Source organism: Saccopteryx leptura, chromosome 8, assembly GCF_036850995.1.
Source record: "Saccopteryx leptura isolate mSacLep1 chromosome 8, mSacLep1_pri_phased_curated, whole genome shotgun sequence".
Taxonomy (NCBI): domain Eukaryota; kingdom Metazoa; phylum Chordata; class Mammalia; order Chiroptera; family Emballonuridae; genus Saccopteryx; species Saccopteryx leptura.
The window spans coordinates 58,037,441-58,050,695 of NC_089510.1; the positions used below are offsets into that span (position 1 = coordinate 58,037,441).

At 32.0% G+C, this 13,255-nt stretch overlaps 1 protein-coding gene across 3 annotated transcripts in view; it reads left to right on the top strand.

Annotated features, from left to right (window-relative positions):
* Positions 1-13,255, top strand: part of ACAP2 (ArfGAP with coiled-coil, ankyrin repeat and PH domains 2) — a 201,396-nt gene that overhangs the window by 155,872 nt on the left and 32,269 nt on the right. For 2 of the 3 annotated variants that reach the window (XM_066347902.1, XM_066347905.1), the window contains exons 11-14: positions 4,004-4,024; positions 6,979-7,030; positions 8,156-8,256; positions 9,470-9,575. In XM_066347902.1, coding sequence (XP_066203999.1) covers positions 4,004-4,024; positions 6,979-7,030; positions 8,156-8,256; positions 9,470-9,575 — 280 coding nt within the window. The remainder of the gene's footprint in view (positions 1-4,003; positions 4,025-6,978; positions 7,031-8,155; positions 8,257-9,469; positions 9,576-13,255) is intronic. The other variant, XM_066347903.1, reaches the window with a different exon arrangement.

Below are 13,255 nucleotides of genomic sequence, written 5' to 3' on the forward strand. Positions count from 1 at the left end.
GCAAGTGAAAAATGACAACACTAATTAGAAATGATAAAATTTAAGCAAAGTTTAAACCAGGAAGCAATGAGAATTTTTATAGTCATTGGTCTATACTGTAAGTAAATTTTTAATGTGAGCTAGTTTTTATGTGTATTAGGAAATAGATTTGATTACAAAATGATATGTTGAATATCATGGGTAAATAAACCAGGTGAACTTTCCCTTGAGTTCCTGCCTTATGTGATGTTTGTTTACAATTTTACTTAGTGTTTATTCATAAATTTTAAACCAGGTGATTCTGATCTTTGCAACAATTTTAATTAACCAGGAATTTTAGAAAATGGGATTGTTCTTACGTTTATTATGTGTTGCAGCTGCTGCTGCTTTATTCTAAACTTGATAGCTACCAAAAGCTCTGAAGTTTTTTTGCTAAATTGGTTTTTATAAAATATTAATTTAGTAAATTCTGTTAAATGCATTTATGAAACATTTTATCATATTTTCCATGTATTAATAAAATGAAATCACTTTAGACATTAAAGCATTAAAAGAAGATTGAGCTATCTCAGGATCATCGGTGCCTGTCTTTTTTATAAAAAAGAAAAGTCAGAACAATTTTGTAATAATTGAGAGTAGTATTGGGTTCTAGTTAATTGATTTCCTATTATATTATTGGTTGAGTATATATTATTTTCTGCTTGAATGGCATATGAGTTCACTTAATGATAGAGAAAATTTTCTTTTTAAAAAGTGGAAATAAGTAAAATAAGTATAATTTTCCTGGTAAGTTTAGTATACATTTTTGTTTAAATGGAAATGATCATGCTTTAATATTCAATATATTGAAAAATGGATTCCTGGTGTACTTTATTTTGATTTCTTGGTGATGAGGTTATATAGTAAAAACATTCACTGATATTTTCAAATTTGAGCATGTCACTACGATTTGGTATTACCAAATGTTTAAATGGTACATGGTGTGTTTTAAATATATATTTTTACCTGCGAATTAATATAAACTGGAAAAAATGATAACATATGATATTATGCCTCTTTGAGTTATGTAGAACTTTAAAAATAATTATATAGAAGAACCAATTAAGATGGTCTGATCAGAAATAATATTACTAACTATTATAAAGTAAAAATGAAAAATTAAAACTCTGTTTTTTTAAGCTGTAAAAACCAACATAAGCCTTTCCTGGCAAATTATCATAGCCAGAGTAGGAAATTAAAATAAAAAATAATGTGATTATCAAATTTTTATAATAAAGATATCTCACCCAATTTGATTTCATGAGGTAGTGTTCGAGTTGAAATTTAACCTTCAGATTTCAAAACAACCTACCTACACCGAATTTGACTTGGTGAAAATACATTAAATCCATGAAATGAAATTCTTTTAGACACTCTAGTGAGATATGACTCAGATTTCAAAATGAAGCACAGTATTACTAGAAAATTGCATTGCCATTTAGGACAATAGAAAAAAATAAATTCTGATTTAAGCATGGACCTTTTTATTTTTTATTATTTGTTTCATGAATTCTATCAATTAGCATAGCTATTAAAATGTAACTAAGATCAAGTAGGAAATAATTATTAAATTCTCAATTGTAGGCAAATTATCTACCATTGGCACAGTGAAAAAGTACCTTTAGAGATGAGGCTGCTTTATAAATTAGATGCCATCTATATGTAGTAGATGACACTTTTTTTTTTTTAATGAGAGGAGGGAAGATAGTGAGGCAGACTCCTGCATGTGCTATGACCAGGATCCACCTGGCAACCCCATCTGGGGCCAATGCTTGAATACTGAGCTATTTTTAGTGCCTGAGGCCAATGTGCTTGGACCAACAGAGCCATCCTCAGTGCCCAGGGCCACACTCAAACCAGTTGAGCTGCTGGCTGCAGGAGGGGAAGAGGGAGAAAAGATGGGGGAAGAAACAGATGGTCAATTCTCCTCTGACCGAGAATTGAATCCAGGATATCTATATACCAGGCCGACGCTTTATCCACTGAGACACTGACCTGGGCCTGGATGACCCTTATTGATTTAAATCATAGATTGTAGTTCAGCACCCTAATTGTTAGTAAAGAAATGGAGGTGCTGAGAGATGTTTACTTATTCAAGGTCACACAGCTGGTTTGTGACAAAACCTGGTTTGAGGCCCAAAACTAGGCATTTTTTTAAAGCTTGATATGGAAATTCCAAGCAATCCATATTTTAATAAAGCAAAATACAACTTTAGCTAATAAAGAAAAGAGCTTTAAAACTATTTTAAAATACCTTTCTAGTCTATTTGCATTATTAGGAAAATTATGGATAGCAAATTAATTTCATGTACTTTTAAAGAACATTTTGATGAAAACTGGTAAAAAGCAGACTTGTAGGAATAGAACATATAAACATTATATAAAATTTTTTCACAAAAGCAAAAGTAACAGAAGTCTTAAGTATTTTTCAGGTTATAGGCCAGTAACTATGAAAAGAAAAAGAAATAAAAAGTAATCTATTACTTTTTATTCAGGGCACATACAGAAATGGGTCGATGTTTCTGGCTCTCTCTCGCCCTACTTCTCTCTCACTCAAATCAATACATTTATTAAAAAATTCAGGAATCCAGCTATTCAGAAAAGATTTTCTGTCTACTGTTTCTTTTTTTTTTTAAAGAATGTGGATTAATTTTAGGAGAACTTTTTTTTGTCATAGGTACCAATCATCTGATGACAAATTTGCCATTATTTATAGTCTTATAGAATAGTTACATATTTTCAGAATCAACTTTTTAAATAAACCTCCTTTTGAGAGAAATGTGAATTTGACTACGAATTCCTGACAGTTTTAAAACCTGACCTTGTGCTTCATAAAATCTAAGTGTATTTGGAAAGCATTATTATATAACCTGAAATTTCACTGAAGAGATCGTATTTTGATGTAGTTGAAGTAGCATAAGGAGTGAAATATTTTGTCATGTGAAGTGTTGAGCTTGTTTCTGGTCAGTTTCAAATTTTTGGTTTTTGGTGTCTCAAGATTTCTTTATGCCTATAATATATATATATATTTCATGAAAACGTGTGATCTGTCAAAATAATCTTTTTATATTAGGCCATTTTCTCAGTGTAGGAGCTTTATTTCAGGGTCAAATTAGTGCTATATGAGATTATTAGTACCTATATTTCTCTCTTACTTTCATGATAAATTTGGAATGGATGAATAAACAGTGAAAATAATTAAATATTAACATTATTTAGTAGTAAACTAGTAAAATGAATAAAGCTGAAATATTATGTGCTATGCTATTTGTTAAACTAGAAAATATAGCTAAAAGCATAAAATGTTCTATCCAGTTTCTTAAATTATTCTACATGCTGCTGATACTGATATAAAATTTTATTTTCTTTGTCTTTGTTTTAAAATAAGTGTATACATAGATTAAACATGAACTCAGCTTATATGTAGCCTTTGAGTCTGCTAACATTTAATGAAAAGGGGGTGAGCTGGTGGGTAGGTTATTTGGCTGAAAATATTTTATAATCACTGAAATTCTTCGTGATCCCACTTTCCTTATGAGAAGTTTTTGTGTGTTTCAGGTTTCTATAGATATAGCTATAGTTATATCTAAGAAACAGATTAAGATGAAGAACGGTAATATCTATATTTAATAGCTATGACGATAGAAGCAGGAAATAATAGTGGAGGTATACCTAAGTATGCTAAATCCTACTAGAACTTTTTATACCATAATACTTGAATAAAATTTTTGAATATTTCTGAAATATTAATGTTTCAGATTCTTAAGAGTTGAAATTAATTGTACAAGTGCATATATATATAATATGTGAAATATAACAGATATTTTCAATTATTTTGTTAGGTTATAAGCTTAAGCTTGTTTCTTTAATTCTTGCTTTATTTTCATATCATGCTAGTCCTTTGCTTATTTTGCACATTTGCGTTTTCATTCTTTTACCACCTTTCCCTTATGTTTTAATCCTGCCCCATTTTTTCACATGACAGGAAAAAGCCCGATCATACCAGGTACCAAATGGTTTTCTTCCCCTCACCCCTACCTTACTTCAATTTTCTCTTTGGCACGAGAAAGCTCATAATTAACCTGCATTTCATTTGGATTACTTGCAATGGATATAAAATCTCTTATGTTTTAAATTGGGAAGAAAATGTAAACATCTTGAGGAATGGAATTATGATTTTCATTGCTGTCTCCTCAATTTCTTTTAATCTGGAAAAGAACATTTGATATGTTGATAGCTATTCAAAGAAGATTATATATTGAGTAATATGATACCTTTATATATTTTTAATGGAAATAAGCTATTAAAGGCTTTTCAAAAATTTAAACAGTAACTAGGAATTAGTCCCTTTAGTAATAGCCATATTGTTATGTTGAAAGGAAAGATTGCCATTTTCTAGATTGTTTGTTTCTTTTATTATTATTTTTCCTTGTGAAAATAAAATTGAATTTGAAATAAAGGAGCATAAATGTTCAGCTTTTAATTTTGTTAAATGTTTGCCTATTAGGCGCTTATGAGTATGTGCATGAACCCATTGTCTGTATAAGTTTAGTGAAAAAGCTTTTTCCAGTTTGGAAGTTTGACTTTTACCCATGTTCTTGATTTCAAGGACAGTTCTGGGACTAGTGATTTATTTTTTTACAAATATATTTCCCTCTCCCCTAATTTTGTCATCTGGAAAGCTGTCATTGGTATTTGCAATTTAATAATAATAAATTGTTTATTAATATAATATTTTGGTCTCAAATCTTTATTATATTGAGTTACTTCAGTTTGAGAGAGAGATAAAATACTGTCTTATTTTTCTTAAGAACCAAGATATTTTTCTTTTTAAAACATTGTCTTAAATTTTGGCTTTGTGACAGTTCTGAATCTTGGAGACTAGTGTGGTTGCCAGTACAGTGCTTTCCAAAATTTGTCTTTTTCATTTAATGACTTTTTAAATATATCTTCAAATTGCAAGTAATATGAGTTTAAAATACTAAGTATTTTTCTGTATTCCATAAGAATATCTGTACTGTCCCATTTTTCCTTTTAATGAAAATGTTAATAACTAGGATTATTCTATAGGAGCAATTAAAATTATATTCCACTTTACTTACCTGATTAAAGTCCTGATCAGTGTAAATGAGTATAGTTAGGTATTTTTTCTTCTTTTTAATGGCAGAGGAGGGGAGATAGTGTCATAAGATATACAGATTTCATAATTGAAAAAATTTTTTCTACATAGGATACATCATGGTTTTTTTCCTTAGGAGGAATTGCCAAATTAAAATGAATTTATAGTATCTTTCCTGAGTGCACAAAAATTGATATGAGAAAGTCACAGGAAACAAGATTTCAGAAATATATACGATCTATAAAGTTAATAATCAGAGGAATGATTTCTGACTAAAAACAAGTTTTTATCTAATATTACTTTTAGAGGTTATGATTCAAAAATGTAGCAGGTCAAAATAAATTTATTTTTTGAAGATCTCAGAAGCATGAAAAACATACCTAGTTGTTTAGGTGTTCTTCTATTGTGTAGTAAAACTCATTATAGATTTTCATCAAGTTATATAAATGATTACTATAAAACATAAGAATTTTTATTAATATTGTTCATCCTACCTCAAATCGTTTTTAAAACTACACTTTAATCACTATCAGAGATTGTTTCCATTGCATGTCATCCCATGTGGCAGGGCTGCACAATTTTGTTTGTAGGTATTCCTTTAACATCTCTAACCACTATGTGTCCCAAAGCAGCGAAACCCAGAAGTTCTTCCTTTTCTAGCCTGCCTCTTGATGGTTTTGCATTTAGAGGCAATCCACTTGGTTTTACTGAGATAAAAATAAGTCTCTATTTAACAAATCTCTATTTTAATGGTAAAGATGATACCTTTTTAAGTAGCAAGGAAACCTAACAATCTGTCTAGCTTAAAAATAGAAAAACAGCTAATCATTTCCTCAGCTTTGGAGAATTAATATTAAAAATAGAAATTCTAAATATGTCTAAATACAATTTCTAGTGCTTTTTATTAGTAACAATGAAAAGGTAGAATCTCTATCTGCTAATAGATTAATAACTAATGTTTACAATAGAAATCATCTCACGTGAAACTAATTTAAAAATAATGACTTAGATATTGTTTTACCTTTCATGCTTGATGAGAATTTTTGCTTCCTTTTATGAATGGCTTTTGGCTGTGAAATTTTTTTTTTTTTGTAAATCTTAGGTCCTTTTACTGTTTTAATAGAATTAGTAAATATGTCATAAGTAGCTTAGCTTTTTCTTCTAAATATTGCAAGTAAATTGTTTACTTAATAATTTACTATAATGAGCAGAACAATATAAATAGTTGGATGAAGCATTTCTAATAACTGATTATTCTGCTTATATGATTATCTGAGAGTAAGACCAAGTAAATTGGCAATTGTTTCTTGTTTGATAGCAGTTGTAAAATGATGATTTAATTTTCTGTTTTGCTTAACAAATCAAATGCTTGCTAAATTAGCTGCAGAAGGGTTGAAAACAAAGCACCATTTATTACAATGTTTTATTGTATACAAAAGGATAGTCTTATTTACAATATAAATTTATTTTACTTTATAAAAAAGCAATTGTTTTAGGAGAAAGATTTTGGGTGAGATAAATTTTTACTTTGAATAATTATTATTTGGTGATAGCATAAAAAATAACAGCTTTTGTTAGGATTTAAATTTCTAACTTAAAATGAATAAAAATATAGTAATTTTACTTTTCTAATCTGTGGTTTTAAAATTGTTTAAAATTGTTCTATACTTTTAGTAGTTATGTCATTGGCATCAGTTTATATAAAGCAAAACAAACAATGTACTTCTCAAAGCAGAATTACCATAAACTGATTTTCTAGTGCTTTCCCAAATATTTTGCTCCTAAGAACAACTGAAATAAATTGTGTTTGTGAAAACTTAATCTATTTTGTATTTATTTAGACGCTGGTTTTCAATACAGAACAATCAGTTGGTTTACCAGAAAAAATTTAAGGTATGTTTTTTATTAAGTAATTAAGTAAAAAAGCTTCAATGAATCTCTGGTTTTAGTCCTTAACTGTTTGTCTTGGGAAAGCACTGAAGTCCATAAATATTCACATGTGTGAAGTTCCTGTTTATTAGTTTTATGTTTAAAAGGCTTCAAGAATAATTCTACCATTTCACAGTACTATTCTGAGTACTGTAGAAAAGGATGCCTTTTAAGAAATATCACCTTATGGGCAAAGGCGATAATATAGAAAAGTTAGAAATGACATGAGTTAAAATGTAACCTTGAAGTAATTTAAGTAAAAACCTTTAAATTTGTTAGTATTGGTTTTATATATTTGTTTATTTGAACCTTATTTGAAGGGAGAGGAATTTTTATGTATTACAAAGGCATACTGAAATTACATGTGACATGAGATAGTTAAAAATAATTGGAAAAGAAACCATTAGTTAATTGGTGACTTGATTTTTACTTGTTTAGCATTTATGAGTGCTACATTCAATTGTAAATTTGAAATTTCACTTTACTCTAGAGGTGACACAGAATGAAATTTTACTTGTTAGGTTCTATGGTTTCACGTTTTTTTCACGTAAGGTTTTTATTCTAACCAACTTATGATTTCTTCTACTCTGGTAAACTTGATTTTGAGTTATATTTTTATTAAGTACTAGAAAACCATAAAATCTCATTTTCTTAGGTATTTTAAGAAGGCTATATAGAATTCTTATTTTTCTTTCAGCCTTATAAAATTTGACTCATTAAAGGCTTCTTTTTTGGAGGAAAGTAGTTTTCATTATATGTGAGTAGGGACCAGGAACATAATGGATATGAAAGAAAATTAACAGGAAGTTAACATTGAGCATATACTAATTAACCAAGTGTTGGACTTGGCTTAAACTATTTTATTTGATTCTTATACAGCAATTGTATGAGGCAGATAAAATTATTATTAACGGCAAAATTACCTTTATTAGTTATATTTATGTTGATACTCCTTCCTCTAATCTAAAATAAGAAAAAATATAAATCTTTAAAATTAGACCATTAATTTCAAGTAATGTTTTTAAGTATTATCGGTGGTAGTATTTAAAACCTACATTGATAAATATAGGAGTTGTTTCCTTACTGTAGGATAACCCCACTGTGGTAGTGGAAGACCTCAGGCTCTGCACAGTGAAACACTGTGAAGATATAGAGCGGCGGTTCTGCTTTGAGGTGGTCTCTCCAACAAAGTGAGTGGCTCTAAAGAATTTGAGAGTTGCTTTTATGTTTTATAGTTTGTCATAAAGATCTTCCCAGAGTAGAGAAAGATTTGGGAGTCACTTGTGATTTGTGATACTCTGTGCTAAAGAGAAAAAATAACTTTTAAAAGTAAATTTCATTAATTAGTAATTACAGGTATTACAGTCAGAAATTTCTGTAAATTTTATGCCATATCAAATTCTTTAAATTCTATAAAGATATTGATGGAACCATTTAACAAATTTTTAGCTGTCATAGGCAATGAACTGAACTCAGATCAATTTTTTGGTAACTATTATTTTATATTTCTACCCCACAGAAAAAATGTATTATGTTTATATGGTAAATTTAATTTTTTTTCTTCTTCTTTTTTTAAGTGAGAGGAGGGGAGATAGAGAGACAGACTCCTGCATGTGTCCCAACTGGGATCCACCCGGCAACCCTCTTCTGCGGCCAATGCTCTGCCCATCTTAGGGCCATGCTCGCAACCAGGCTATTTTTAGCACCTGAGGTGGAGGCTCCACAGAGCTATCCTCAGTGCCTGGGGCAATGCGCTTGGATTGATCAAGCCTTGGCTGCAGGAGGGGAAGAGAGAGAGAAAAAGAAGGGGAGTGGGAGGGGTGGAGAAGCAGATGGTCGCTTCTCCTATGTGCCCTGACTGCGAAATTGAACTGGGGACATCCACACACTGGATTGATGCTTTCTTTACCAATGAGCCAACTGATGAGGGCTTTTTTTTTTTTAATGAGCAGGAATGAGTGATTTATTTCCAATGGGTAACTTATTTCATTGATATCTTGATTTCTTTTTTTTATTTTTTTTTATTTTTATTTTATTTATTCATTTTTAAAGAGGAGAGAGAGACAGAGAGGGAGAGAGAGGAGAGAGAGACAGAGAGAGAGAGAAGGGGGGAGGAGCCGGAAGCATCAACTCCCATATGTGCCTTGACCAGGCAAGCCCAGGGTTTTGAACTGGCGACCTCAGCATTTCCAGGTCGACACTTTATCCACTGTGCCACCACAGGTCAGGCGATATCTTGATTTCTTAATGAATACACTCTGTCCTAAAGATAAGTGAAATAAAACCTTTCAACAGAAGTGATTGTTTTTTGTTAAAAAGTATTAAATAGCAAAGTGGGTAGAAAAGGAAACATTATTTTTGGGTGGTTAATTTAGTGACTGTGAAAACAATGTTTCTTTTTAGGAGTTGTATGCTTCAGGCAGATTCTGAAAAGCTGCGCCAGGCATGGATTAAGGCTGTTCAGACCAGCATTGCTACTGCATATAGAGAGAAGGGTGAAGAATCTGAGGTTAGTAAACAATGGTGCAATACCAGATGATATACTGCCAAAAGTTTTTAATTTTAGTTGCAACATTGTATGATTATAACATTTAAAAATTTTTAATTGGAGTATAATTGACAAATAACCTTATATAGGGGTTCCTCAGGTTATGACAGTCTCTACATTCAGAATTTCAAGTTTACAACACCCACTCCCATAAAATCTTAAAAAAATTGAGACATGAGTTTTTTGGCTTATACCGTTAGTATCATGCTTACAGACTACGTGGGCGAACTAGTTTGGTTGCATGTGGCAGAAGAATACTCAATATTCTTTTTCTGTGGCTTAGTTGTGTTCTAGATTATGATTTTACAACTGTGTTAGGATAAGTAAGTGACTTATGCTAGGGTATGTTTCAACTTACACCAAAATTCAAGTTACATCACTGTCGTAGAACGTAACAGGGTTGTAACCCGAGGACCCCTCTATTAGTTTCAGGTGTACAACATAATGGTTCAATATTTTTATACCCTACAAAATGATCACATTAGTAAATCTAGTTACTATCCATCATCCTAGATAGTTACTATCCATCATCCTAGATAGTAACAAAAATCTTTTTTTCTTGTGATGAGAGCTTTTTGGATTTACTCTCTTAGTGACTTTCATATATGCCATATAGTACTATATTACCTATAGTCATCTCCCTGTACATTATCGCTTCATGACTTATTTTATAACTTGTAGTTTGTACCTTTACCCATAACATTCTTTTTCATGGAAGATAATTTTTTTGTAAGTGAAATGGGTTTTATTTTTTAAATCTAGATTCAATTTATCTTTTTACTTCTCTAGACTTGACTATCATTTTATTTCAATATATGTTTAATTCCATATTTGAATATTGTCCAAGATTGACATAAGGTATTCTGATGCAAGTATTTCTCCCCCAAAATTATTTTACTTAATAATAAAATAATGATTATGAAAGGTAATTAAAATTAAAACTGGGTAAAAAATAAAAAAGGAAGGCTCAAACTGTCTTTGTTGAAGTCTTCCTTGGGAAGGTGAGCTGAGTATGGACTCTTGAGTCATGGACTGGCCTCAGCTTCCCAGTGAGATTAGAGACTCTTGAACATGGCCATCAGTGAGTCCTGGGAAATGGAACTCACCACATTCTTCAGTAGGATCCTGAAAATGAGACATGAGTGAGTCCATGCATGTCTGAAAATATCTTTATTCCATCCTCACATTTGCTTAATACTTTGGTTGGATGTGGAATAATGTTCTTAAGAATTTTAACTGCATTGTTTTTCTGGTTTCCAGTATTGCTGTTGGAGTCTTTCTTATTAGTACAGTCTTTTGTATTCTTCCTCTCTGATTTTCCTGTTGTTTTTTCCTCTGGGATTTCTGGACTGATTTTAAGATTGTCTTATTTTTTGTGTCTTTTTGCTCTAATTTCTGAAGATTTTTTCAGTTAATAATCTTCCAGACCTTCATTTGAATATTTCAGTTTTGGTAGTACACATTTCATTTCCAAGAGTTTCTTTTTGTTTGCTGAATGAATTCTTTTACATGAAACCTATTCTTTTTTCATGGATGCACTGTTAGAGCTATGGTTCTTAGCCTTGATTGCAAATTATGATAACACAGGGAGCTTTAAAAAAATCCCAGTATTAGAATCCACAACTCAACAGTTAAATGGAGTTGGGACCCAGGCCTCAATACTTTTAAAAGATTCCTAGTGATATCTGTGTATAGGCAGTATTGAGATCCTTTGTGTTAGGGGCTTTCCTTGGCTATTTGGTAACCTGCACATGATTATAAGGTAGCTAAAAACCACTTTGGAAGCTCTGAGAACATAGTTTGCACTTGGTTGACTGTGAGCTTTGCCGAATTCTGGACCATTGATTTGAGGAACAACCAGAATTAAGACCTTTGGAGCTTTTTCAAATGGTATTATTCCCCAGAGAGCACTCACTAGTCTCCTACATAGGGATAAGGGGCTGACTGGAAGCTCATTATTAGTGTGTGTGGGGGGGGTCTCAGCATTCAGTGTGCAAACATTCATTTAACCCCCTATCTTCCACTTTTCAAGTAAACCCCAATCAGAGACTGTTTTTTTTCACCAGAGAATAAACTTTCAGTCATTTGTGTTTATGAGTAGAGAGCAATCCTCTAATGCAGTGGTTCTCAAAGTGTGCGCCAGGACACAGTGGCACGCCCTAGAAAATTTCCAGGTGCGCCCTATGGTATTCCAGAGAAATATATGCCTGTTGGGGACCAAAGAACCAACAGGGTTCTTGGAGTTTAGATTTTTGTAGGGAACTGGCTGTAAGCTGACAGTCTGCCCAACCCCCCACCTCACTTGCCTGATTAGGTTGCAAAAGGCTGTTAAACTGTGGTGCTGGATTGTTTACACTACCCCCATGTTCCCCAGAAAGACTGGAGGCAAGTTTCTTCTATCCTTATTTGGTGTAAAGTTGATATGTATGGTGGGGTTTTGGATTGATGATTAAACATAGGAATTGTTTCTTGAAGCCTTTTGGATTTCTATAAAAGAAGAATATGTGGCAATATTTTAAAAAGCTTTGAACATTTTACTACAATTTTCAACATCCAATTTATGTGAATTAGGATTTTCTACCCTCAACACAATTAAGAGTAAAAAGAGGAATTCTTCAATGTATTGACGAGGAAATGAGAGTTTGCCTTTCAATTATATGCCCAACATTGAAGAAATCCCTAGGACACATCAGGCTCATGTTTCTCATAAACACAAGAATGAAAAAGCTTAACACATTCTCACTGGGACCTGCTGAATTTACTAAATCTTACTAAGAATGTATCTATATATATAAAAAGATAACCTTTTGTCGTTTTCTTATTTTTAACCCCTCTTTTTTACAAATTCTAAAAAGCATAACTCAATGTCAGAATAAATTTAATTTTGTCGTGTTTATTTCATTTAATTACCATGAAAGCATGCTTGGACTTTATATTTTTTTCTTTAATATTTGACTTAATTATTATAACATATTTTTCAGAAATTTGTATATAGTGCGCCTACAATTATTTGTAGGATTTTAAATGTGCCCTGACTTCAAAAAGTTTTGACAACCACTGCCCTAATGGCATGGAGTTGGGCAGGAGGCCTTGGGCTCTAACTGCTTCTTTTTTTTTTTTTTTTTTGACAGAGAAAGAGAGTCAGAGAGAGGGACAGAGAGGAACAGATAGACAGGAAAGGAGAGAGATAAGAAGCATCAATTCTTCATTGTGGCTCCTTAGCTATTCATTGATTACTTTCTCATGTGTGCTACAGCAGACCGAGTGATCTGTTGCTCAAGCCAGTGACTTTGGGCTCAAGCTGGTGGTGAGTGTTGCTCAAACTAGATGAGCCCGTATTCAAGCCGGCAACCATGGGGTCATGTCTGTGATCCCGCGCTCAAGCTGGATGAACCCATGCTCAAGCCAGCAACCTTGGGGTTTCAAACCTGAGTCCTCTGCATCCCAGTCTGATGCTCTATCCACTGCATCACTGCCTGGTCGGCTCTAACTCCTTCTTAAACAATCATTTCTCTATCTATCACACCTACTTCCAGGGTTAACTAGTATAAATCAGTGATTTTTTTTTTTTTTTTTGTGACAGAGTCAGAGTCAGAGGGACAGATAAGGACAGACAGGAAGGAAGAGACAGACAGGAAGGG